Below are 27,975 nucleotides of genomic sequence, written 5' to 3' on the forward strand. Positions count from 1 at the left end.
ACACTTTATAAATATATATGAGAGCGACTTTATTTTGTTTCATTAATGTTTAAAAATCAGAAAAGTAGTTTATTTTGTGTAAATTCTGCATAAACTTAGACTGGAATGAGTGTTCCTGGTGTGATGTCACTTCCTGTCCCTGGTGTGATGTCACTTCCTGTCATCTTCCACAGATCTTTTCAATGTTTTTTCCACAAATACCTGCTCGATTGGTGTAAAACTATTATTTATACGTACAACAGGTATAAATACACCAAATAAAGTCAAAATTAGAAAATCGTAAAAACCTGATATGGGCCCTTTAAAGTCCCACATTCTACATTAGGATCGTAACGATGGGCCTTTACGTTAGTTCAAAGGCCCATTCACGTTTTTTGCAACACTTGAACCTGAATAAGACACTTTACAGGCACATTTATGAACATTCCCGATCCTTTATTCAAACATCTTCTGAATATTGTGACGGAGATAAATCGTCCAACTCGACTTTGAAACTATCGTGAACAGAAAAATGAGCTTTTGTTCCAGCGCGCCGCCAGAGAAGACGTTAAACTTTGCCCCGGTTAAAAGTAACGACCGCACTCTTTAGCGTCTGGAAGCACAGACGGGGAATTGTGAAAAACGCTCCTTTGTTTGCACAGAGTCTTTAAACGTGTCGCGTCTCGTACGAGGAACGAAAAGAGCGATTCTGAGATCAAACGTGGACAAGAAACCCACCGAGTGTAGACTTAAAGGGACGTGCGACAAGTTTTTACCACTGTCTAAATCTGACTTTATTCTGTGTATTTGTACCTGTTGTGCATATAAATGATAGTTTTACACCAGTCGAGCAGGTATTTGTGGAGAAAATCTGTAGGAAATGACAGGAAGTGACATTACACCAGGGACAGGAAGTAGCATCACACTAGCATCATTCCAGTCAAAGTTTATGGAGAATTTACACAAAAGAAACAATTTTTTTGACTCTTTAAACATGAATTCAACAAAATAAAGTCGCTCTCATATTTTTTTTTAAAATTGGGATATTAGATGAGTGTTTTCTGGGTAATTTCCTACTGTGATGTCATCAATTACAAACAGGAAGTGACATTATAAACCTAAAGAAAAGTGCTATTCTTATGCCAACATTTTTTTTTTTTTTTTTTTGCAAAATTCTAAATATATTTATCTGAACTGTGTTTTAGTTCAGTGAGTCGTCCGACCTGTAGGGGGCGCTGTAAGTCTGGGGTGGATGACTTTTGGAGAGAAAGTCGCAGCAGATGTTTGAGAAAGACGGGAAGACGGCAAACTACCGGGTGCGAGGCGAACACGCTCGCTCGGAGTTCTGATCCTGATCCTGTGTCTGTGTCAGGGCAGATCTTCAGACTGACCACGCCCTTTGTTTGCTCTGGTGAGGTCATGTCTCAGATCGGCTCCTGGACACGAGTTTGGTCCGAGGCCGAGCGCTCGAGCCGGTAAAACTGTCTAACTTTCTGATTCTGTGGAAATAGAAAGTTTTATCGCAAAAGGAACAGTATTTCCTCAACAAAAATGAACTTAGCACCTCAATGTTCAGATGAGAAGGTGCTAAAGTCTGTGACTGTTTTTGTAACATTCTGATTTTAGACGTAACACGGTATGTCCCCTTTAAACGCACTATGTCCCCTTAAAACACACTATGTCCACTTTAAACACACTATGTCCCCTTTAAACACACTGTCCACTTTAAACACACTATGTCCCCTTTAAACACCCTATGTCCCCTTTAAACACACTATGTCCCCCCTTAAAACACACTATGTCCCCTTTAAACACACTATGTCCACTTTAAACACACTATGTCCCCTTTAAACACACTTTGTCCCCTTTAAACACACTATGTCCCCTTAAAACACACTATGTCCCCTTTAAACACACTATGTCCCCCCTTAAAACACACTATGTCCCCTTTAAACACACTATGTCCACTTTAAACACACTATGTCCCACTTTAAACACTCTATGTCCCCTTTAAACACACTATGTCCACTTTAAACACACTATGTCCCCTTTAAACACACTTTGTCCCCTTTAAACACACTATGTCCCCTTTAAACACACTATGTCCACTTTAAACACACTATGTCCCACTTTAAACACACTATGTCCCCTTTAAACACACTTTGTCCCCTTTAAACACAGTATCTTTAAACACACTATGTCCCCTTTAAACACACTATGTCCCTTTAAACACACTTTGTCCCCTTTAAACACAGTATCTTTAAACACACTATGTCCCCTTTAAACACACTTTGTCCCCTTTAAACACAGTATCTTTAAACACACTATGTCCCCTTTAAACACACTATGTCCCCTTTAAACACACTATGTCCCCTTTAAATGACTCACTTGGTTTGTGGTATGTGATTAAAGTCCTTTATTACATTTCCTCACCAAATCCCAGCAGTTCTTTGGATGTTGCTCCATTGCCATAGCTCCATGGACGTAGCGCCATTGTCGTAGCTCCATTGCCGTAGCTCCATTGTCGTAGCTCCATTGCCGTAGCTCCATGGACGTAGCTCCATTGTCGTAGCTCCATGGACGTAGTTCCATTGTCGTAGCTCCATTGTCGTAGCTCCATTGCCGTAGCTCCATAGACGTAGCTCCATTGTCGTAGCTCCAATGTCGTGGCTCCATTGTCGTAGCTCCACGGACATAGTTCCATTGTCGTAGCTCCATTGCCATAGCTCCATTGGCGTAGCTCCATTGTTGTGGCTCCATTGTCGTAGCTCCATGGACGTAGTTCCATTGTCGTAGCTCCATTGTCGTAGCTCCATTGTCGTGGCTCCATTGTCGTAGCTCCATTGTCGTAGCTCCATGGACGTAGTTCCATTGTTGTAGCTCCATTGTCGTAGCTCCATTGTCGTAGCTCCATGGACGTAGTTCCATTGTCGTAGCTCCATTGTCGTAGCTCCATTGTCGTGGCTCCATTGTCGTAGCTCCATGGACGTAGCTCCATGGACTCTGGACTCTCGGCGTGTCGAAACTCTCTGAGGCTTTATTTCTCGACAGGATTATGTTTAAAGCAGCTTCTCATCCTCCAACTGTGTCCAGGCTCTGAACGGAAACAAGAAGCTAATCTACAGGAAGTGTGTCGTCGGCACTTCCTGTTTCAGCTCAGGAATGTAACTACAGACCTCAGGAATGTAACTACAGACCTCAGGAATGTAACTACAGACCTCAGAATCTACAGACCTCAGAATCTAACTACAGACCTCAGAATGTAACTACAGACCTCAGGAATGTAACTACAGACCTCAGAATGTAACTACAGACCTCAGGAATGTAACTACAGACCTCAGAATGTAACTACAGACCTCAGGAATGTAACTACAGACCTCAGAATGTAACTACAGACCTCAGAATCTACAGACCTCAGGAATGTAACTACAGACCTCAGGAATGTAACTACAGACCTCAGGAATGTAACTACAGACCTCAGAATGTAACTACAGACCTCAGGAATGTAACTACAGACCTCAGAATCTACAGACCTCAGAATCTAACTACAGACCTCAGAATGTAACTACAGACCTCAGGAATGTAACTACAGACCTCAGAATGTAACTACAGACCTCAGGAATGTAACTACAGACCTCAGAATGTAACTACAGACCTCAGGAATGTAACTACAGACCTCAGAATGTAACTACAGACCTCAGAATCTACAGACCTCAGGAATGTAACTACAGACCTCAGGAATGTAACTACAGACCTCAGAATGTAACTACAGACCTCAGAATGTAACTACAGACCTCAGGAATGTAACTACAGACCTCAGAATGTAACTACAGACCTCAGGAATGTAACTACAGACCTCAGAATCTACAGACCTCAGGAATGTAACTACAGACCTCAGGAATGTAACTACAGACCTCAGAATGTAACTACAGACCTCAGGAATGTAACTACAGACCTCAGGAATGTAACTACAGACCTCAGAATCTACAGACCTCAGGAATGTAACTACAGACCTCAGAATGTAACTACAGACCTCAGGAATGTAACTACAGACCTCAGGAATGTAACTACAGACCTCAGGAATGTAACTACAGACCTCAGGAATGTAACTACAGACCTCAGAATGTAACTACAGACCTCAGAATGTAACTACAGACCTCAGGAATGTAACTACAGACCTCAGAATGTAACTACAGACCTCAGGAATGTAACTACAGACCTCAGAATCTACAGACCTCAGGAATGTAACTACAGACCTCAGAATGTAACTACAGACCTCAGAATGTAACTACAGACCTCAGGAATGTAACTACAGACCTCAGAATGTAACTACAGACCTCAGAATGTAACTACAGACCTCAGAATGTAACTACAGACCTCAGAATGTAACTACAGACCTCAGAATGTAACTACAGACCTCAGAATCTAACCACAGACCTGAGATGGGCCTGAGGGCGTTGCTCAGAGTCAGATGTTTCCAGTGTGATTCGGCCTCACGCTCTTGAGCCTCAAGAGGAGCTGGACCGGGATCAGATCTGGTCACGGTCCAGCTCCGCGGAGGGCGAGTCACGGTGGAGGAAGTGACTGTGAAAGGAGAGAATCTGAACAAGTCGATTATTACAAACTCATTTTAACTCTGGAAACGAGCTGGCGAGAGCCATGATATTCCCATGGGGAAATCACCAGATCTCTGAAATGTGAACATACTTATACTTATACTTAATACTTAATACTTATACTTAATACTTATACTTTATACTTTTACGAACTCCTCCTGGGGCGTTGGCCCCATTGACCTGGAGTTTGGTGAGACTCGTCTTCAGGACCATCAAAAGTTCTCCACATTTTGATTCAAAGAGTCACGATCTTGGCACATTTTGCCAAAAGGGAAGAAGATGTGACAGAGTCATGGATTCAGCAGTGGGTGTGATAAAAGGACAATTGGGGCGCGTTAGCCCCGCCTCCTCTTGCGGCATGGCGAGGGCCGATCATTGCCGCTTGCGGCTATATTTATTATTATCATTACAACAGTTGGAGTGGAATGAATGAATTTGACCGTTAAAAAGATCACTTCTGTTGACACTTTTCTTAATATGGAAATATGTCGAGATTATTCACTTAATCCATCATCACCAGCAGTTTAAACGTGAGAATTATAACATAATAATCGGGACAATTTTAGATGTAAAATCTGGTTGTATTATAAAAGTTATATTTCATAAAGTCGGTCTCAAGCTTGGCGAATAATAACGCGGCGGAAAATGGAAATGACAGAAAAGATGAAATATTGCGCAGTTGATCTCAGTAACCGAGAAAATTAATATGTTTTTTCTCAATAATCGCGACTCTGAAACTGTAAATCGTTCCCATGGCGACTGAAGTCTTCTCGATGGACGATGTTTACAAAAAAGTGCGTTATCCGTATTATTTTTTGACATTTTGGCTTTGTGTTTGTTCTAAACGTCTTTCTGCTGATGAACTATTAAGACGACCAAACTACGACTGTGGTTCAGACGATGTGAGTCTGACCCCGTGTTGACCAGCAGTGACCCACAGAAACCTGAGCTTAACAAACCCACAGGAGTATTAAAAGAACCAGAGTCCAGACCAGAGTCCAGTCCAGAGTCCAGACTAGAGTCCAGACTAGAGTCCAGACCAGAGTCCAGACCAGAGTCCAGACCAGAGTCCAGACCAGAGTCCAGACCAGAGTCCAGTCCAGAGTCCAAACCAGAGTCCAGCTGAACTCAGACGAGACTGAAATCATTGTCTTTGTCACAGAAACAAAGAGAGTGTCAGCGTCGCCTCCAGAGTCTCTAAAACCTACAAACCACGTTATAAATCTGGAGGTAAAAATGGACTCAACACGTCACATCAATAACATCAATAACATCAATAACATCAATAACATCAATAACATCAGCAGCTTTTTACCATCTAAAACATATTTGTTGCATTGTTACACATATTTATTTTAACATTTTAGCTCAGTCTATACTTTTTACAGTCATTATTGTTCATTGTTGTATGTTGCACTTTAAGTTCTTAGTTTGTGAATTTTGTTCACTGACAATGGCAATAAAACTAAATGATTCAAATTGACACAAGTTTCCTTTGTTTCAATTTAAATGTTTTATTTTCCAATGTAAGAAACACATCAAACCAAAGACAGAGAAAGAGAAACACCAGAGACAGAACAGACACTTCCTGTCCCACTTCTGACGTTCTTTATCCAGCTCCTCTCGCTCTTTGCACTTCTCCTCCAGCAGGTGGAGCTCTTCATCTTCCTCGGCCCTTCTTCATCTTCTTCTTTGGTGTTTTATGGCGGTTTGTGTCCAAGTTGTTGGTGGCGGTTGGTGCAGTGTTCTTCTCCTCCAGCAGGAATCCTTTGTCCTCTTTGTCCACTTCAGTTTGGACCTTCTGTGTTTCTCTGGCTCGTTTGTCCACTTCAGTCTTATGAGTCTTATCTTTGTTGTTTTTGGGCTCATTTTTGAGCCTCTTGTTTTGTTCTTGAGGGATTTTGAGCTCTCTAGAAAGATCCTTCTTCTCTGGTTGTCTGAGCTTCTCTTTCAACAGACTCCTTTCCTTCCTTTGGGCCTTTGACTCTCTGTAGGTCTTTGCATAGGGTCTGTTCTCCTCGTCGGTCGACCATCCAAGCTCCTCCTCCAGGTTGAAGTCGCCTTTGTAAAGTGCTTTGTCGTCTTCTGAAGTGTAGTCGCACCAACTTTTCGACATTGTTCAACGCTCTCGGGTTCGGTCGCTGCTCGTGTCTTTGATTTCTGAATCGTAATGAACTTGTTGTTGTTGTTGTTGTTGTTGTTGTTGTTTTATGGCGGTTGACATCCGAGTGTTGCATTACCGCCAGTGTTGCATTGTTGTTGTTGTAATGGCCTCGTCTTGTATTTAACAGGAAAAGAATGCTGATGTCATAAAGAGGATTTATAAAAGCAAAAAGAATGTTGTTGTTGTTGTTATTCCCTATTGGTCCCGCAACGCAGCGTTGCAACTGTCCGACCAAACATGAGGGCGTAGCAAAAAAACTGTAGCCGTAGCGATGACAGAAACCGCCCATGTTATTCCTATGGGAAAATCGCAAAATCTCTCTTAATATCCAATTTTTTCTGTTTCACACTTTAACGAACTCCTCCCAGGGCGTTTTGCCCACCGACCTCAAAATCGGTGTACGTCCTCTAGACAAGTGGGGCATCTAAATGTATTCAAATTTTAAGGATAACATTTACGGTCTCTGTGCAGCGGAGCCGCAAACTTTTCCCAGAATTTGGACTATTTGGCCTTCTGAGTGGCCTATAAACAATAGAGTTTTTCCAAATGACATGACATTTTGCACACAATTCTCATTTGCCATCCACAAAATAAAAGTATGGGAGCCAAAGTCATATTTTGTACAGTGTAGCCGTAGCGATGACAGAAACATCCCATGTTATCCCTATGGGGAAACCGCAAAAACTCTAAAATGACCACATTTTTTCTGTTTCACACTTTAACAAACTCCTCCTAGGGCGATTGCCTGATCAAGTTCATATTTGGGGAAAATCATCTACACAAGCGCGGCATCAAAAGTTATTCATATTTTGATTCTAAGTGTTACGGTCTCTGTGTGGTGGAGCCACACATTTGACCGACATTTGTGTTCATTTGCACTGGTTAAGCACAGCATTGAACATGTCCAATGTGTCACTGTCTTAGTTCTGACATGACACACACAATGAGGGCGTTAGCACCAACTCTGTCGGGAGGCAGGCGGCCCGCGAGGGCCGTTGGATGCCGCTTGCGGCTTTAATTGTTGTTGTTGTTGTTGTTGTTTTATGGCGGCTAGTGTCCAAGTGTTACATTGCCGGCAGACTTTATTCTTTAGGCTTTATTCTTTAGATGATGTTGTTGTTGTTGTTGTCGTCGCCGTTGCCATTTTATGGCGGTTGGCTAAAGGTTAACGGTTAAAGAATAAAGTCTAAAGAATGAAGTCTAAAGAATAAAGTCTAAAGAATAAAGTCTAAAGAATGTAGTCTGAAGAATAAAGTCTAAAAGAATAAAGTCTAAAGAATAACGTCTAAAGAATAAAGTCTAAAGAATAAAGTCTAAAGAATAAAGTCTATAGAATAAAGAATAAAGACTAAAGACTAAAGAATAAAGTCTGGCGGTGATGTAACACTTGGATACAAACCGCCACCAAACACCAAAGACCTCATGGGCTTTGTAACACCAAAGCAATGGAAGGAGTACTTTTACGGACTACGACAGAGTCTGAGGACTACGAAGTCTGAGGAATAGTGGAGGAGACCTTGCTCAACACCCGGTCTGGAGAGACGGGAGATGGCGGAGGAGAGTGGATCGGGGATGGAAGACGTTCTGGACGGCGTGGAGGAGCAGCCTTTTCTGCCTGCACGTGCCCGGAAACGTAAAAAGTCCCTTAGCTCGTCCGAGGGTTCTGGGAATGAGCAGCAGGATGAGGCTGAAGCTCTTGATACAGCAGAGACTGTAAGGTGATCATAAAGCTTGCACAGGATAGTGCATCCTTTAAGGAGTGGAATTCAGTGGCATTGTCAAAGAGCCTAACTGTAGCTGTGGGAGTGATCAAGAGTGCGAGTGTCCTTAGAGATGGCTCGCTGCTGGTCGTGTGCAAGGACGCGGCTCAGCAACGGAAGGCGATTGGAACTAAACGTCTGGGTGGAAAGGACATTCTTGTGTCTGGTGCTGAAAGAAACACGGTCAGAGGAGTTATCCTAGGTGTCCCTACGGCGACGTCTGTGGATGAAGTTAAGGAGAATTTGACTGGAGCTACGGTGGTGGACGCTAGGCGTTTGAAGGTGACCCGGTTTGGGGTAAGATGTGACAGCTTGTCGGTAATGGTAACACTTGAAGGGAGGTGCCTGCCTAGTAAGGTGTTCATTGGGTACATGTGCTGTAGCGTCAGGCCATATGTTCCGCCGCCCTTGCGTTGCTTTAAGTGCCAGCGCTTTGGGCATATTGCAGCGGTCTGTAGAGGGAGGCAAAGATGTGGTAAATGTGCAGGAGATCATGAGTATGGGAAGTGTGACGTGGGAGCAAAACTGAAGTGCTGTAACTGTGGGGAAGAACATAGCTCTGCCTACGGGGGATGCAGGTTTAGCAAAAGAGCTGCTGAGGTGCAGAAAATAAAGGTCTCTCAAGGTATATCCTATGCAGATGCAGTCAAGAAAGTTTCAAGTAACGAGTTTAGAGTAAATACAGAGAGAGGAGCCAGCGCTGCTCCCAGCCAGGGCGAAATGAGAAAGGCCAGCGTGGCTCCCAAGAAGTGTGAAGGTTTCAAGAGTGGAGGTCCCAAGTGTGCAGGTTCCAGAATTAATGAGAATACCCTGGTTGTGGATAGAGAGGATTTTGTACTCTTTATGGTGGATGTTGTAAACTGTGCTGCTCAGACTCAAAGCAGAACTGAAAGGATCAGGATCATTGCTAAAGCTGCAGGGAGATTCCTTGGAACAAAGGAGCTTGATTGGGCAGATATAGAAAACAGGCTAAAGGCGCTAAATGGGAGTCGGAGTGATGGGGGTCTGCTTGTGGGGAGTCAGAGTGATCAGAGTGACGAGATGGGGGTGGGGGTGGTTTCCTGTCCTCGCCCAGTCTCGTAGACGCACGGCTACCAAGCAGCGACATCAGTGGACATATTAAAGCCTATAGAATGAAGCCTGAAGAATAAAGCTGTACGGTGGAAGCACCGAACGTCAAAGAAGGAGAGGAAGATGAAGAAGAGTCTCCCTGGAATAAAGACGGTTGGTCTCTGAAACAACAACAACTATTCTAGTCACAAAGACATATCATGACCTCATGGGCTTTGTAACACCAAAGCAATGGGAGGAGTACTTTTACGGACTACGACAGAGTCTGAGGACTACGACAAAGTCTGAGGAATAAAGTCTGGCGGTAATGCAACAATTGGATGCCAACCGCCATAAAACAACAACAACAACAACAACAACCAAAGACCGGCCTCGTGCTGGTGCCAGACTCAGGACATATGACTGAAAGAATCTTCTCTTTTATGTCTTAAACTGTTTTGTGATTTTAATTTTGTGTGAAGCACTTTGTATTACCTTGTATGAAATGTGCTCCACAAATAAACTTGCCTCGTCTGGAGTCCAGACCAGAGTCCAGACCAGAGTCCAGACCAGAGTCCAGAGTCTAGAGTCCAGACCAGAGTCCAGACCAGAGTCCAGAGTCCAGAGTCCAGAGTCCAGAGTCCAGAGTCTAGAGTCCAGACCAGAGTCTAGAGTCTAGAGTCCAGAGTCTAGAGTCTAGACTCTGGACTCTAGAGAGTCTAGAGTCCAGAGTCTAGAGTCCAGACCAGAGTCCAGACCAGAGTCCAGAGTCCAGAGTCCAGAGTCCAGAGTCCAGAGTCCAGAGTCTAGAGTCCAGACCAGAGTCTAGAGTCTAGAGTCCAGAGTCTAGAGTCTAGAGTCTAGAGTCCAGAGTCCAGAGTCTAGAGTCCAGAGTCTAGAGTCCAGAGTCCAGAGTCTAGAGTCCAGACCAGTCCAGAGTCTAGAGTCCAGACTAGAGTCCAGTCCAGAGTCCAGACTAGAGTCCAGACCAGCGTGGTCCTCGGTCAGTGGCTGAGGTCCAGGAGAGTGTTGTAGAATTTGTTGAGCAGAAGCGTCTGAGATCATCACAAACACAGATCCAGGCTCTGAGCCAAACACAGTTCAGAGTCGTTCTCTCCCTGTAACAGACCAATGTTTAGGGTTCATTTTGTGTCGATGGGACAAATGACGTGTTTATAACAAAGCAAACGCGTCACCTTCACTGTAACGCCGTCACTTTAGCCGCGCGAACGCCGCCTGAACCCTGCGCAGGCTATAAATACTGCCAACGTCTCCCCCGCTGCCCCCCCTGTGCCCCCCACTGCCCCTTGCTGCCCCCCCCCCCCCCCCCCGCTGCCCCCCGCGCGCCTCGTTTACAATTACAACTTACAAGCTTCACTTTAGCGGCACTTTAGCTTCATCTGGGTCAAAATCGGTGATCCTCTTCGGTGACCCATCTTCACCTTTCGCAATCCAAACGACCAATCGTCAAAACAATTGTCGCGGTTCAAAGGTCTCTCAACCGTCCGTCCGTCCTGTTTTCAAAGTTACATTCCATCAAACCAGGTTATAATCAGAATCTTTCATGTGGAGAATTCTGGCGTTTGTCGCGATATCGATACCGCGCTCGGAACAGTTTATTATCGTGTTTTTTCCCGCCGCCCTCGGGCACTTCCTCCTCCTCGCCGTCCGTCTCGCTCGTTGCGTTCGTCTCATGATTCGCTCGTCGGCATCAGAAACGCGTCACGGCTGAAGTTTGTCTGGACCAAACACAGAAAACGCAGTGTTTGACGTGGCACAACGAGCCGCTATTGATGGAGGTCAGTCGAGGTTCCCAGACACAACTTGTGATTGTTATTACGTCTGACGCGTCACAGCGACGACACCGACAGAAGATGTTTAATCATGTGCAAATTTAGAGAGATATCAGGAAGTGGATAATCTCAGCTAAAGAACTTTAACAAACACAATTTAGCACATTTCTGTTCCATCTCAAAAATGTTGTCATCGGCATCAGTTCCAATTCAAAACACATGGAAACCACAAGACAATATCGTATCGTGAGGGTCTTGGCAATATCCAGCCCTACAGTACAATATATCAATAAAAGCACAAAAACACATGGTTGTAGTAAAGTATTTAGAGATTCTGGACTCTCACACTAAACCACATTTTAGAACAAAGACAGCAGCAATATTCAAACAAAGTGTCAAAAAAGTCTAAACTTTAATTATTCTTTCACCGTTTCTCGTCAATAATAGACTTTATTTGTAAATGTGCTCAGTCCAAATTCATCCAAAACATGATTTAAATAACTCTGAAGTGATCTTGTGTCGTCATGGTTACATATAACTCTGAAGTGATCTTGTGTCGTCATGGTTACATATAACTCTGAAGTGATCTTGTGTCGTCATGGTTACATATAACTCTGAAGTGATCTTGTGTCGTCATGGTTACATATAACTCTGAAGTGATCTTGTGTCGTCATGGTTACATATAACTCTGAAGTGATCTTGTGTCGTCATGGTTACATATAACTCTGAAGTGATCTTGTGTCGTCATGGTTACATATAACTCTGAAGTGATCTTGTGTCGTCATGGTTACATATAACTCTGAAGTGATCTTGTGTCGTCATGGTTACATGGTTTCATGGTTACATGGTTACATGGTTACATGGTTGTTGTGGTTGTTGTGGTCTGAATTGGGCCGCGTGGATCTGGGTCACAGCCGCCTCAGGAATCTCAGGCATGTTCTGTCTCTGCCCTCGGCCCGGCGCGTTAGAGACTGGCTTTACTTTAGAGACTGGCTTTACTTTAGAGACTGGCTTTACTTTAGAGACCGGCTTTACTTTAGAGACTGGCTTTACTTTAGAGACTGGCTTTACTTTAGAGACTGGCTTTACTTTAGAGACCGGCTTTAGACACCGGCTTTACTTTAGAGACTGGCTTTACTTTAGAGACTGGCTTTAGAGACTGGCTTTACTTTAGAGACTGGCTTTACTTTAGAGACTGGCTTTAGAGACTGGCTTTACTTTAGAGACTGGCTTTACTTTAGAGACTGGCTTTACTTTAGAGACTGGCTTTACTTTAGAGACCGGCTTTACTTTAGAGACTGGCTTTACTTTAGAGACTGGCTTTACTTTAGAGACTGGCTTTACTTTAGAGACTGGCTTTACTTTAGAGACTGGCTTTACTTTAGAGACCGGCTTTAGACACCGGCTTTACTTTAGAGACTGGCTTTACTTTAGAGACTGGCTTTAGAGACTGGCTTTACTTTAGAGACTGGCTTTACTTTAGAGACTGGCTTTAGAGACTGGCTTTACTTTAGAGACTGGCTTTACTTTAGAGACTGGCTTTACTTTAGAGACCAGCTTTAGACACCGGCTTTACTTTAGAGACTGGCTTTACTTTAGAGACTGGCTTTACTTTAGAGACCGGCTTTACTTTAGAGACTGGCTTTACTTTAGAGACTGGCTTTACTTTAGAGACTGGCTTTACTTTAGAGACTGGCTTTACTTTAGAGACCGGCTTTAGACACCGGCTTTACTTTAGAGACTGGCTTTACTTTAGAGACTGGCTTTAGAGACTGGCTTTACTTTAGAGACTGGCTTTACTTTAGAGACTGGCTTTAGAGACTGGCTTTACTTTAGAGACTGGCTTTACTTTAGAGACTGGCTTTACTTTAGAGACCAGCTTTAGACACCGGCTTTACTTTAGAGACTGGCTTTACTTTAGAGACCGGCTTTCGACACCGGCTTTACTTTAGAGACTGGCTTTACTTTAGAGACTGGCTTTACTTTAGAGACTGGCTTTAGAGACTGGCTTTACTTTAGAGACTGGCTTTACTTTAGAGACCAGCTTTAGAGACTGGCTTTACTTTAGAGACTGGCTTTAGAGACTTACTTCAGAGACTCATGTTAGAGACTTACTTTAGAGACTGGCTTTACTTTAGAGACTTACTTTAGAGACCGGCTTTAGAGACTTTCTTTAGACACTCGCTCTAGACTTACTTTAGAGACTGGCTTTACTTTAGAGACTTACTTTAGAGACCGGCTTTAGAGACTTTCTTTAGACACTCGCTCTAGACTTACTTTAGAGACTTACTTTAGAGACCGCCTTTAGAGACTCTCTGTAGACACTCGCTTTAGACTTACTTTAGAGACTTACTTTAGAGACCGGCTTTAGAGACTCCTGTAGACACTCGCTCTAGACTTACTTTAGAGACCGGCTTTAGAGACTCTCTTTAGACACTCGCTCTAGACTTACTTTAGAGACTTACTTTAGAGACCGGCTTTAGAGACTCTCTTTAGACACTCGCTTTAGACTTACTTTAGAGACTTACTTTAGAGACCGGCTTTAGAGACTCTCTTTAGACACTCGCTTTAGACTTACTTTAGAGACTCGCTGTATCGACGAGCGGACCCGGTTTTTGGTGCTTTTCACGTCCCAGATGAGGCCCGCGAGCCACACTTTACTACCGATTACACTGAACGTCTCCATGAAATGTCTAAAACGTGGAGACTGGACCCTAGAGCTCGCTGTGTCACCACAAACATCTCTAATAGTCACGTTTGCGGCAGTGTTTCTCAAACTGTGGTCCGCTGTTTAATAATGTAAAAGGTCCAAAAAGCGTGTAAAAGACAAACTAAAGGAAAAACTGCATTTCTCCTCCTGACGAAAGCGCCACAAATTAGCGTTCGGCTCCGGCGTCGGCGCTAAACGCGCGCGAACGAGGACGTTAATGACTCCGAGCGCGAACGCTAATGAAGACGCACAGGGATTAGCACGTTAGCTCGCGCGTTAGCTCGTGTGTTAGCGACGGCTCTGAGTAACTGTGAAACGCTGCAGAGATAATTAAAGTCACGGCGCGTCTGGGAGCGTTCGGAACAGTTAATGTAGACGAGCTGAACGCTTACTTAACAGATTTAATTAGAAGTGTGATTGACGGGCTAATTGTTTGTGCCTCGTGTGCGTTCAAGTTATTTTTGTGCATTTTTTGTATCATCTGTATCAGCGTTTGGAGTAAAAGTACACTTACATGACTCAAAATGTACTCTAAATACAATAGTACAAGTACAATGGGACCAAATCTGCGCTTTAAAGTAGTAAAAGTAAAGTGTGCTCAGAGTTAGTTACTTTTCAAAGTTTGGTTTTTGGTGAGTTTTTTTGTACAAAATGAACAGTTTAAAGCGGAAATAAGTCGTTTTAAACGACAATCTGCATATTCGCTGAGCTCCGGCCAATCAGAGCAGGCGATGCAGTGATGTCAGAGATGAGACACACGATGTGGACTGGAGCTGTTCTCATCACATCCTGATTTTAAATGTAACTTATTACAAACACATGAATACAATTATACTACTTATAGTTACAGCTAAAAATACTAGCTACAAATCTACTCAAAAAAGTACAATTACTCTAAAAAGAAGTAGAGTTACAGTAACGCCCCTCCCTCTCTCTCCTCAGCTCTCCCTCTGCAGTCGTACCAGATCCAGCCGTGTGAGAAGCTGAAGACTTCCCTCTCCCCAGACGACTCCGCCTTCACGGACCTGTCTCCGAAGTCGGACTCCAGCGCAACAGAGACCAACACCAGAACAGATGTGTCCAGAGCCGAGCCCGAGCTCGCCACGCCGGAGTCCAGCCCCCTACCCAAGAAAGGTACTGCGCGTTAGCCCTACGGCACGTTACACAGGCACGTTTAGCCCTACGGCACGTTTTACACACGTTACACAGGCACGTTTAGCCCTACGGCACGTTTTACACACGTTACACAGGCACGTTTAGCCCTACGGCACGTTTTACACACGTTACACAGGCACGTTTAGCCCTACGGCACGTTTTACACACGTTACACAGGTACATTTAGCCCTACGGCACGTTACACAGGCACGTTTAGCCCTACGGCACGTTTTACACACGTTACACAGGTACATTTAGCCCTACGGCACGTTACACAGGCACGTTTAGCCCTACGGCACGTTTTACACACGTTACACAGGCACGTTTCGCCCTACGGCACGTTTTACACACGTTACACAGGTACATTTAGCCCTACGGCACGTTACACAGGCACGTTTAGCCCTACGGCACGTTTTACACACGTTACACAGGTACATTTAGCCCTACGGCACGTTACACAGGCACGTTTAGCCCTACGGCACGTTTTACACACGTTACACAGGCACGTTTAGCCCTACGGCACGTTTTACACACGTTACACAGGTACATTTAGCCCTACGGCACGTTACACAGGTACGTTAGCCCTACGGCACGTTTTACACACTTTATACAGGTATATTTAGTCATACAGCACATTTAACACACGTTAGGCTGAGCAAAATAATATGTATGTTTGTCGAAGCCCGACCCGGTTTGAAACTAGCCGACTGAAAAAAAAATCAGCTTTTTGTTGAAAAAACATCCAAAACTTTTATTTTTCAATTATTTCGCCGACTGGACTTTCCTGAACCGCTGTGTCGAATATTTTTATCACGTTGGTAAACGTGTCTTTCATCCTAAGCAACTGATAACACACTGCACAAAGCATGTGTGTTTTCTTATTCAGTCCCTACACATGCGTCTGTAACGAAACAGAACGCTCATGAGGTTGGAATATTGCTTTATACATGTTAGTGTCCCTCTGTCGGCGCCACTGAAGTGTCCATAGGACATGTGTTTCTCTATCACGGGGTGAAATTTGACTTACGCAATGCATTCTGGGATTGAAACACGCCCAGCAGCGTCATCACAACAAACATGGCGCCGCCCGTGTCCCCCACATGTTCCCCCCGCTCGCCTTAGCTACCAAAATAAAGGAAAGGGCGTAAAAAAGGTCGAATGAAATATCTTAAAATCGTGAGATTTAGTCTCCCGATCGGGTTGAGAGAGACGTTTTCCCTCATTGACTGTTGAAGCCTGACCCCTGGACTGTAGAAGCCTGACCCCTGGACTGTTGAAGCCTGACCCCTGGACTGTTGAAGCCTGACCCCTGGACTGTTGAAGCCTGACCCCTGGACTGTTGAAGCCTGACCCCTGGACTGTAGAAGCCTGACCCCTGGACTGTTGAAGCCTGACCCCTGGACTGTTGAAGCCTGACCCCTGGACTGTTGAAGCCTGACCCCTGGACTGTAGAAGCCTAACCCCTGGACTGTTGAAGCCTGACCCCTGGACTGTTGAAGCTTGACCCCTGGACTGTTGAAGCCTGACCCCTGGACTGTTGAAGCCTGACCCCTGGACTGTTGAAGCTTGACCCCTGGACTGTTGAAGCCTGACCCCTGGACTGTAGAAGCCTGACCCCTGGACTGTTGAAGCCTGACCCCTGGACTGTTGAAGCCTGACCCCTGGACTTTTGAAGCCTGACCCCTGGACTGTAGAAGCCTGACCCCTGGACTGTTGAAGCTTGACCCCTGGACTGTTGAAGCCTGACCCCTGGACTGTAGAAGCCTGACCCCTGGACTGTTGAAGCTTGACCCCTGGACCGTTGAAGCCTGACCCCTGGACTGTTTAAGCCTGACCCCTGGACTGTTGAAGCCTGACCCCTGGACTGTTGAAGCCTGACCCCTGGACTGTTGAAGCCTGACCCCTAGACTGTTGAAGCCCAACCCCTGGACTGTTGAAGCCTGACCCCTGGACTGTAGAAGCCTGACCCCTGGACTGTAGAAGCCTGACCCCTGGACTGTTGAAGCCTGACCCCTGGACTGTAGAAGCCTGACCCCTGGACTGTTCAAGCTTGACCTGACCCCTGGACTGTTGAAGCCTGACCCCTGGACTGTTGAAGCTTGACCCCTGGACTGTTGAAGCCAGACCCCTGGACTGTTGAAGCCTGACCCCTGGACTGTAGAAGCCTGACCCCTGGACTGTTCAAGCTTGACCTGACCCCTGGACTGTTGAAGCCTGACCCCTGGACTGTTGAAGCTTGACCCCTGGACCGTTGAAGCCTGACCCCTGGACTGTTGAAGCCAGACCCCTGGACTGTTGAAGCCTGACCCCTGGTGGTCACTCCGACTCAAAAAATGGCAAAATTTGGATCTTTTTTTTGCCTTCAAAGTAGAAAAAAATAAGAATTTGCCTACCGACCGAGCCACTTAAAAAATGTTGACTCGGGTTACAGCAAACAGACAATTCATTTGGGGGAGCCTTACACAGGTACATTTAGTCCTACGGCATGTTTTGCTGGAACCAAGCTGCCCGTCTCCGTGGCGACAGCGGCCTCACGGAGCGCTGTGATTGGTCCATGAGTTCCGGCGCCCGTCGCCTGCGCGTTGTGTCTGAAAAAGGAGCTTAACTCTCGTCTTCTTCTCGTCGAGCTCTTTCCTCGCTCCATAATCTTCTTGTTAGCTCTTTAGCTCTTTCGTGTTGTAATCCTGGCTCCGTCAGTTTGCGAGGTGGAAATCGCGTTACCGAGACGACGGGGTTTTAGTTTAAGTCCTTTGTGTCTTATCACTTTGTCACTGCAGCTCTGACTCATGAGCACGACTCATTAGTCCATCAACTCTTTCACACGTGTTTCCTCGTCAGTGTTTAACCATTGTTTGTTTGTTTGTTTGTTTGTTTGTTTTTGTGCAGAAATGACGTCGGAGCAAAGACAGAAACTGGCCAAAGAGCGAAGAGAAGAGCGAGCCAAGTACATCGGTGAGAAACACCAGCCAAACACAGAGAAAATGTTCTAACAGCTCTGCTCTCCCTCTCCCTCCCCCCTCTCCCCCTCTCTCCCTCTCTCTCTCCATCTCCCCCTCTCTCTCTTCCTCTCTCTCTCCCTCCTCCCTCTCACTCCCCCTCTCTCCCCCTCTCTCCCGTTTGACTCACCTTTGTCCTATGCTCTTGTCTCTCTCGTCTCTCTCGTCTCTCGTTGCCGTGGCGCTCAGAACACCAAACGGCGGTCCAAGGTAAGGCCGAACCAACTGGACTCAAATCAAACGCTTTGATCCCAAAAATCACGCAATCATTTCATTTGCTCATCGTTTTCCGTCTCGTTTTGTGGCGTCATTTCCCTTTCGCTTGTGCAAAGTTGCATTTGTGATTCGAGCACGTTCCACGTCTTCATCTCACGCTTCATTTAATCGTCCAGAATCCACAGATTTCAACTATTTATCTAAGTCTTCAAATTTCATAATGTTTGAAAAATCGATGGGGAAAATGAATGGCACTTATAAATATAAAATAACAGTCTGTTTGCCGTAACCCGACCGACCCGGTGTGAAACCAGCCGACTGAAAAAAAAATATCAGCAAATATCAGCATTAATTAATTTGACGTAAAAAAAACGCCAAATTATTTTATTTTTCAAATATTTTCGCAGACTCACCGACCGTCCTAAAGCGCCGTGTAGAATAATTTTATAGCGCTGGTGAACATATCTTTCATCTCAAAGAACTAATAACGCATTGCGCAAGCGTGTGCGTCTACATTTTTGGTGTGGCTTCATTTAAATTTGACTTGCGCATTGCATTCTGGGTGGGAAACACGCCCAGCAGCATCATCACAACAAACATGGCGGCGCCCGTGTCCCCCGCATGTTCCCCCCGCTCGCCTTCGCTACCAAAATAAAGGAGAACGACGTACAAAAGGTCGATTGAAATATCTTAAAATCGGGAGATTTAGTCTCCTGATCGGGTTGAGAGAGACGTTTTCCGTCACTGACTGTTTTTTTTTTTGCCTTTAAAGTAAAAAAAATAAGAATTTAGCAACCGACCCACTTGAAAAATGTTGGGTCGGGTTACAGCAAACAGACAATTTATTTGGGGCAGCCTCATACGCTCATGATGGACTCTATTACTAAACCAGGACTAAACCAGGACTAAACCAGGACTAAACCAGGACTAAACCAGGTCTAAACCAGGACTAAACCAGGTCTAAACCAGGTCTAAACCAGGTCTAAACCAGGTCCAAACCAGGTCCAAACCAGGTCTAAACTAGGTCCAAACCAGGTCTAAACCAGGTCTAAACCAGGTCCAAACCAGGACTAAACTAGGTCTAAACCAGGACTAAACTAGGTCCAAACCAGGTCTAAACCAGGACTAAACCAGGACTAAACCAGAGCTAAACCAGGGCTAACCCAGGTTTAAACCAGGTCCAAACCAGAGCTAAACCAGGTATAAACCAGGTCCAAACCAGGACTAAACCAGGATTAAACCAGGACTAAACCAGAGCTAAACCAGGACTAAACCAGGTCTAAACCAGGACTAAACCAGGACTAAACCAGAGATAAACCAGGACTAAACCAGGTCCAAACCAGGTCTAAACCAGGACTAAACCAGAGCTAAACCAGAACTAAACCAGGTCTAAACCAGGTCTAAACCAGGACTAAACCAGAGCTAAACCAGAACTAAACCAGGTCCAAACCAGGACTAAACCAGAGCTAAACCAGAACTAAACCAGGTCTAAACCAGGTCTAAACCAGGACTAAACCAGAGCTAAACCAGAACTAAACCAGGTCCAAACCAGGTCTAAACCAGGACTGAAGTTATTGTGCATCAAATGTGATTTCTGACTGAAATGACTATGACCAGGGCCGGTCGTATTGACCAAACATAACAACATTCAACGATATTTCAACTAACGTTCTAAAAAGTGTCTTTAAATGTGTTGCACCAAACGTCAACGAAGCGTAAAATGAACCACAAAAGAGCAGAATTATCACTTTGTTTAGTTTGCGTCTCATTGTGTCGACAAACACTCTGCACGCTGCAGACGCTGGAAGCTCCTCTTAATTAAACACTTTAACTGTTAAACGAGCCGAGGCGAGAAGCTGCTGCTGGAGCGACTGTGAAGCTGCTGTGAAGCTGCAGGAGCGACTGTGAAGCTGCTGGAGCGACTGTGAAGCTGCTGTGAAGCTGCAGGAGCGACTGTGAAGCTGCTGGAGCGACTGTGAAGCTGCTGTGAAGCTACAGGAGCGACTGTGAAGCTGCTGGAGCGACTGTGAAGCTGCTGTGAAGCTGCAGGAGCGACTGTGAAGCTGCTGGAGCGACTGTGAAGCTGCTGTGAAGCTGCAGGAGCGACTGTGAAGCTGCTGGAGCGACTGTGAAGCTGCTGTGAAGCTGCAGGAGCGACTGTGAAGCTGCTGGAGCGACTGTGAAGCTGCTGTGAAGCTGCTGGAGCGACTGTGAAGCTGCAGGAGCGACTGTGAAGCTGCTGGAGCGACTGTGAAGCTGCTGTGAAGCTGCAGGAGCGACTGTGAAGCTGCTGGAGCGACTGTGAAGCTGCTGTGAAGCTGCAGGAGCGACTGTGAAGCTGCTGTGAAGCTGCAGGAGCGACTGTGAAGCTGCTGGAGCGACTGTGAAGCTGCTGTGAAGCTGCTGGAGCGACTGTGAAGCTGCTGGAGCGACTGTGAAGCTGCTGGAGCGACTGTGAAGCTGCTGTGAAGCTGCTGTGAAGCTGCTGGATCGACTGTGAAGCTGCTGGAGCGACTGTGAAGCTGCTGTGAAGCTGCTGGAGCGACTGTGAAGCTGCTGGATCGACTGTGAAGCTGCTGGAGCGACTGTGAAGCTCCTGTGAAGCTGCTGGAGCGACTGTGAAGCTGCTGGAGCGACTATGAAGCTGCTGTGAAGCTGCTGGAGCGATTGTGAAGCTGCTGGAGCGACTGTGAAGCTGCTGTGAAGCTGCTGTGAAGCTGCTGGAGCGACTGTGAAGCTGCTGGAGCGACTGTGAAGCTGCTGTGAAGCTGCTGGAGCGACTGTGAAGCTGCTGGAACGACTGTGAAGCTGCTGGAGCGACTGAAGCTGCTGGAGCGACTGTGAAGCTGCTGGAGCGACTGTGCAGATGCAGGAGCGACTGTGAAGCTGCTGGAGCGACTGTGAAGCTGCTGGAGCGACTGTGAAGCTGCTGTGAAGCTGCTGGAGCGACTGTGAAGCTGCTGGAGCGACTGTGAAGCTGCTGGAGCGACTGAAGCTGCTGGAGCGACTGTGAAGCTGCTGTGAAGCTGCTGTGAAGCTGCTGGAGCGACTGTGAAGCTGCTGGAGCGACTGTGAAGCTGCTGGAGCGACTGTGAAGCTGCTGGAGCGACTGTGAAGCTGCTGTGAAGCTGCTGTGAAGCTGCTGTGAAGCTGCTGGATCGACTGTGAAGCTGCTGGAGCGACTGAAGCTGCTGGAGCGACTGTGAAGCTGCTGTGAAGCTGCTGTGAAGCTGCTGTGAAGCTGCTGGATCGACTGTGAAGCTGCTGGAGCTGCTGTGAAGCTGCTGGAGCGACTGTGAAGCTGCTGGAGCGACTGAAGCTGCTGGAGCGACTGTGAAGCTGCTGTGAAGCTGCTGGATCGACTGTGAAGCTGCTGGAGCGACTGTGAAGCTGCTGGAGCGACTGTGAAGCTGCTGTGAAGCTGCTGGAGCGACTGTGCAGCTGCAGGAGCGACTCTGAAGCTGCTGGAGCGACTGTGAAGCTGCTGTGAAGCTCCTGGAGCGACTGTGAAGCTCCTGCAGCTCCATCTGTGACTCAAACTGGTCCAACGACCAAAAGATGAAACTCGCTGAGACTCGGTAAATACACAAGTGTAAAGTTATTTTCATCTCTTTTTGTTTTTGTTTTTCAGCGACGAAGAAAGCGCAGTGGCTGGAGAAGGAGGAGCGAGCGAGACGTCTGAGGGACTCACAGCTGGAGGAGAGAAGGAGGAGACTCGAGGAGCAGAGGATCAAAGCCGAGAGGAGGAGAGCCGTGCTGGAGGAGAAACAGAGGCAGAAGCTGGAGAAGAACAAGGTGAGAACAGAAGAGGAGAAGAAGAAGCTGGAGGAGAACAAGGTGAGGACAGAAGAGGAGAAGAAGAAGCTGGAGGAGAACAAGGTGAGGACAGAAGAGGAGAAGAAGAAGCTGGAGGAGAACAAGGTGAGCACAGAAGAGGAGAAGAAGAAGCTGGAGGAGAACAAGGTGAGCACAGAAGAGGAGAAGAAGAAGCTGGAGGAGAACAAGGTGAGGACAGAAGAGGAGAAGAAGAAGCTGGAGGAGAACAAGGTGAGGACAGAAGAGGAGAAGAAGAAGAAGCTGGAGGAGAACAAGGTGAGAACAGAAGAGGAGAAGAAGAAGAAGCTGGAGGAGAACAAGGTGAGGACAGAAGAGGAGAAGAAGAAGCTGGAGGAGAACAAGGTGAGAACAGAAGAGGAGAAGAAGAAGCTGGAGGAGAACAAGGTGAGGACAGAAGAGGAGAAGAAGAAGCTGGAGGAGAACAAGGTGAGGACAGAAGAGGAGAAGAAGAAGAAGCTGGAGGAGAACAAGGTGAGAACAGAAGAGGAGAAGAAGAAGAAGCTGGAGGAGAACAAGGTGAGGACAGAAGAGGAGAAGAAGAAGCTGGAGGAGAACAAGGTGAGAACAGAAGAGGAGAAGAAGAAGCTGGAGGAGAACAAGGTGAGGACAGAAGAGGAGAAGACGAAGCTGGAGGAGAAACAGGCAGAAGCTGGAGAAGGTAAGAACAGAGAAGAAGAAGACACATTTATGGCGTTGTCCTCTTGGCTCCAGGAGCGATACGAGGCGGCGATCAAGAGGTCCACAAAGAAGACGTGGGCGGAGATCCGTCAGCAGAGGTGGTCCTGGGCCGGAGGACTGAACCAGACGTCCAGACGAGAGAGTGAGTAACATCTGCTCTAGGACACGGAGACGCTGACCTCTGAGCGGCGAGAGCGAGGCATCAGGCAAAGTGTGCGAAGCTAATGTCGCTAATGTCGTTTGCGGATTTGGCGTTTCATTTGGAGTTTTTTGTGAATGAACGAGAGGAAGAAGAACCGGTTGAACCTCTGATCCCGCCTCTTCTGTCCCAGCGTTCCCACGTCCCCGCACCCCTGGTTGGGAAACGCACTGGCCTGAACCCGTCCCCCACGTCTCCTTGTGCTCCCACTGAACGGGTCGGGTCAGGGAAAGGTCGGGTCAGGGAAACTGAAAGGAGATTTAACCACATTATCAGTGTTTATCCTGGTTTTAGATCAGTTTAGGCCAATGTACAACACACTAGATATAAATAAAATAAAATAAAATACATACATACATTAAATAAAATTAATTAAATAATTAATAAGTGAATAAAATAAAAAAATAAAAAATGTATAAATAAATAAAATAAATAAAATAAATAAAATAAATAAAATAAATAAAATAAATAAAATAAATAAAATAAATAAAATAAAATACATACATTACATACAATCAATTAAATAAATAAATAAATAAATAAATAATAAATGAATAACATAAAATGTATTAAATTAGTTTAAAAAAAAGTGTATACAATAAATTAAATATACCAAATAGATTAAATAAAAAAGCACATCAGGTCTCTTTAAGTCATGTGGCCGTTTTCATTTTCTGGAATTGTAAAATGTTGTTATTGATTGTTATATAAAGCAACAAAAGACTTCCTGAGTTATACAGTGATAACAGGAAGTGGAACCTCCGTCTTAGTACTTTAAAATAGGATATTTTTCCACCAGTGTTTTTAACAGCCAACGGTTTAATTCAAGCCAAGTCCTGAAGAAACTGAAGAAACTCTAGGTCAGGATGAAAACCGCTGGCTGTTTGATACACATTTATTCCTCCATGTCTCAAATAAACCCTCATGATTATAATGATATAACCTTCCTCTCGTTACCAGCCCAGAGGTGGAACAAAACATGACGAAGAAAGTCAATATTGCCTGAAAACACTTGTTCTGACCCGTTCTGACCCACCCTGACCCGCTCGTCTTCAGTGGACTCTTCCTCCTCAGCCTAACCTTCTTCTCAGCCCTGACAGCAGAAGAAGCAGCGCCCCCTGTCTGCGGCCCCTGTGTGTTGTGTGTGTGTGTGTCGCCGCCCTGCTGGTGGCTGACCCGCTGCGTTCTGTGGTGCAGGCCGATGCTCCTCCTCCACAGTGAACCTCCCTCGTACCCAGGACCCTGTCCTAAACAACAGGCTGTCCAAGTCCTCGGCCACGCTCTGGAACTCGCCCAGCCGAAGTAAGAACCCGGAACCCGGAACCCAGAACCCAGAACCACAACCAGACCGGCACGGGGCCAGGGGCGGACCCGGAGTTAGACCCTGTCGGGGGGAGAACATCCAGGGCATTGGCCAGAGAGGAAGTACTATGTTACTGAAGTAAAAGTACACAATCTGGAGCAAACAACAATACTCCCAGTGTCAAATCTGCTTGGATAAAAGTATCAAGTCAGGGTCAGGGTCCAGTCGGCTCGGTCAGGGTCCAGTCCGCTCGGTCAGGGTCCAGTCCGCTCGGTCAGGGTCCAGTCGGCTCTAATGCCTCGGTCAGGGTCCAGTCCGCTCGGTCAGGGTCCAGTCCGCTCGGTCAGGGTCCAGTCCGCTCGGTCAGGGTCCAGTCCGCTCGGTCAGGGTCCAGTCGGCTCTAATGCCTCGGTCAGGGTCCAGTCCGCTCGGTCAGGGTCCAGTCGGCTCTAGTCAGGGTCCAGTCCGCTCGGTCAGGGTCCAGTCCGCTCGGTCAGGGTCCAGTCGGCTCTAGTCAGGGTCCAGTCCGCTCGGTCAGGGTCCAGTCGGCTCTAATGCCTCGGTCAGGGTCCAGTCCGCTCGGTCAGGGTCCAGTCCGCTCGGTCAGGGTCCAGTCCGCTCGGTCAGGGTCCAGTCCGCTCGGTCAGGGTCCAGTCGGCTCTAGTCAGGGTCCAGTCCACTCTAGTACCTCGGTCAGGGTCCAGTCGGCTCTAGTCAGGGTCCAGTCCACTCTAGTACCTCGGTCAGGGTCCAGTCGGCTCTAGTCAGGGTCCAGTCGGCTCTAGTACCTCGGTCAGGGTCCAGTCCGCTCTAGTGCCTTGGTCAGGGTCCAGTCGGCTCGGTCAGGGTCCAGTCGGCTCTAGTCAGGGTCCAGTCTGCTCCTGCCCTCCCGCTCTGGTTTGTGGTCACTGCGGTCGCTGTGGTCACTGTGGTCACTGCCTGCTGCCTGTCTCTGGACCATCGTCTGCATCGTGACCTCCTTTTACCGCTTCCATGTCCCGTTTGCTTCACTTTGATTTGGTGGTGGCTGTTCCATCGTTTTGTGGTGATTCTTTGGTGCATCTTCGGTTTTCGCATCTCGTCATTTTGGTTTTGGCTTCTGTGTCGTGTCGTGGGCGTCGGCTCGTGTTGTGGGCGTCGGCTCGTGTTGTGGGCGTCGGCTCGTGACGCTGGAATAATCCTGTGCATCTTGTTCCAAATGAAAAATGCATTATTCATGTTTCATCATCACAAACGTCACATTCTTTCTGTGCTTTTTTTTGGCTTTTCGGATCATTGATTAATCACGTATCGACGAAAACGAATGCAATTTGATTTTAATGACTAATTTCTTTAATAGAAATTTCCCAAAATCCATCCCATTGCATTTGTTTGGTGTCACAAATGATTACAGCCCTTGAATATGTGTGTAAATATGTCATTATTCCTTCTTTAAGAGCTTTTGGTCAAAAGAATATGAGCTTGGGCTTGAAACTGCAATTTGTAAATAGATTTCGATCGGGTTTCAAGTTTTGGACCCAAAATCTACTTCTAAAATGTCATCACTGTTAAATATGTTCCTTTATTTACCCTTTATTTAAGACAGAACTGATTGACCCTGGCAATAGAGCTCCCCCTGCTGCTCACGTGTGAAAATACATAGTTACATTTTCACTTTTTTTTTCTTTCTTTGTCATAATAAGTATCATCACGTAACAAAAACATTTAACATTGCCAACAAACAAAAAAAGGAAAAGGAAAAGAGCCAGGGTTTCTCAGGAGAGTTCGTCTTCACGTGGATGTCACCCCGAGACAGCAGGGGGCGACGACGCACACTCCAAACGCCCAGAAAAGACATATTTAACCATCTCAGGGACTTATAAATGATCCTGGCCAAGAGAGCAGCCCAGATTAGTCTAAACATCGTCACATTTTACGACAATTAAACGCAATAAAATGTTAAAACCGTCATAAACCGTTCAGTTCAAACGCTCGTCACAGAAAAGTCTTCTTCAATCTTCTTCAGACCGAGCTGATTGAAAGCTACTGTCGTCCCTCAATGTCAATAAATTACACAAGATGACAATTATGTCCCACAATGCAATCTGCAGACTGTAGCCATTGGTAACGCAGATCTGTCCATAGATGCTGACAGGTCACATGACATGCACCGAGCGGTCAACGAGGCCAATGGACTTCAATCAACGTGGATGAGTGTAGAGTCAGAGCAGAGGAAGAAGAGGGAGAGGAGGAAGAGGATGGAGAGGTGGAAGAGGAGGAAGAGGGGAAAAGGAGGAAGAGGGAGAGGAGGAGGAAGAGGGGAAGAGGAGGAAGAGGGAGAGGATGAGGAAGAGGAGGGAGAGGAGGAAGAGGAGGAGGAATAGGATGGATAGGAGGATGGAGAGGAGGAGGGAGAGGAAGACGAGGAAGAGGGAGAGGAGGAGGGAGAGGAGGAGGAAGAGGAGGGAGAGGGGAAGAGGAAGAAGATGAGGAAGAGGAGAAGCTCTGGTTCTTCTAGACATATTGAGAGACTCGAGATTTTCAGTGACTCACATTTAGAGCCATACATCACTTTGGTGGGAAGCAGTAAACAGCAGCAACTCAGACTGCAGAGAAGAAGAGAGAGAGAGGAGAGGAGGAGAGAGAGAGGAGAGAGAAAAGTGGAGGAGGTGAGAAGAATGGAGAAGATAGATGAAAAAGAGAAGAGAGGGAGAATGTAGTAGAGAAACTGTAGAGCGAGAGTAAGATGAGGCGGGAGAGAAGAGAGCGAGGGAGGATGGGGGAGGGTGAGATGGAAGGAAGGAGAGAGAGAGAGAGAGAATGGGAAGAGAGGGAGAGAGAGGAGGTGAAGGGGAGGAAGCTGGACCTATAGGAAAGAAAATGGAAGAGAGGAGAGAGGAGGGAGAGAGTGGAGGGTTGAGAAAAAACGAAAGGGAAAGCATTTAAGGAGTGGAGGAAAGGAAGGAGCAAGGAAGGAGACGGGGAGAGGAGGCGGAGAGGCAGAGAGAGAGAGAGAGAGAGTAAGGAAGCGTGACGAGGAGGAAGAGGAGGAGGAGGTGTGAGGCAGAGAGAGAGAGAGAGAGAGAGAGGGTAAGGGAGCGTGATGAGGAGGAAGAGGAGGAGGAGGAGGAGGTGTGAGGCAGAGCGTTGCCTAGAAACAGGGGCCGTTATCTTTTTGTCATAAAACATGTTCAGAACAGGAGAGAACCGCACTGCACAAAGTCACAAAAACGCTCAACTTTATATTTACGACGGCGTTTTCTTCATCGTCAAGACAACGGTCGCTTCATCGAAAACGCCAAAATGCATCGAAAACGGCTTTAAACTCTTTCATTTACGTCTTTTTTACTGTTGAAAAATACAAAACATCTTTAAACGTTTGTGTTTGACCTGGAATCTAGTGTAGTAGTACAGAGATGTGGGCGGAGCTAGGGGGTAGGTGAGAACAGATTTTATTTTGAGCACAATACGACTCTGAAATGTTGCACACTGCGTCTTCTTTACGTTTTGGATCCAAACAATGCAATTGTTATGAATTTA

General features: G+C 46.3%; 1 protein-coding gene across 4 annotated transcripts in view; it reads left to right on the plus strand.

Annotated features, from left to right (window-relative positions):
- LOC140362214 (uncharacterized) overlaps positions 1-27,975 on the plus strand; it is a 48,209-nt gene that overhangs the window by 8,588 nt on the left and 11,646 nt on the right. Inside the window, exons 2-7 of one of the 4 annotated variants that reach the window (XM_072448303.1) lie at positions 15,015-15,206; positions 18,114-18,179; positions 18,413-18,433; positions 22,071-22,234; positions 22,988-23,096; positions 24,351-24,455. In XM_072448303.1, the coding sequence (XP_072304404.1) occupies positions 15,015-15,206; positions 18,114-18,179; positions 18,413-18,433; positions 22,071-22,234; positions 22,988-23,096; positions 24,351-24,455 (657 nt within the window). The remainder of the gene's footprint in view (positions 1-15,014; positions 15,207-18,113; positions 18,180-18,412; positions 18,434-22,070; positions 22,235-22,987; positions 23,097-24,350; positions 24,456-27,975) is intronic. The other 3 variants (XM_072448304.1, XM_072448305.1, XM_072448306.1) reach the window with 3 other exon arrangements.

The sequence above is a fragment of the Eucyclogobius newberryi genome, unplaced genomic scaffold (assembly GCF_026437365.1).
Source record: "Eucyclogobius newberryi isolate DKJ021-1_F unplaced genomic scaffold, fEucNew1.0.hap1 SCAF_16, whole genome shotgun sequence".
NCBI classification, from domain to species: Eukaryota; Metazoa; Chordata; class Actinopteri; order Gobiiformes; family Gobiidae; genus Eucyclogobius; species Eucyclogobius newberryi.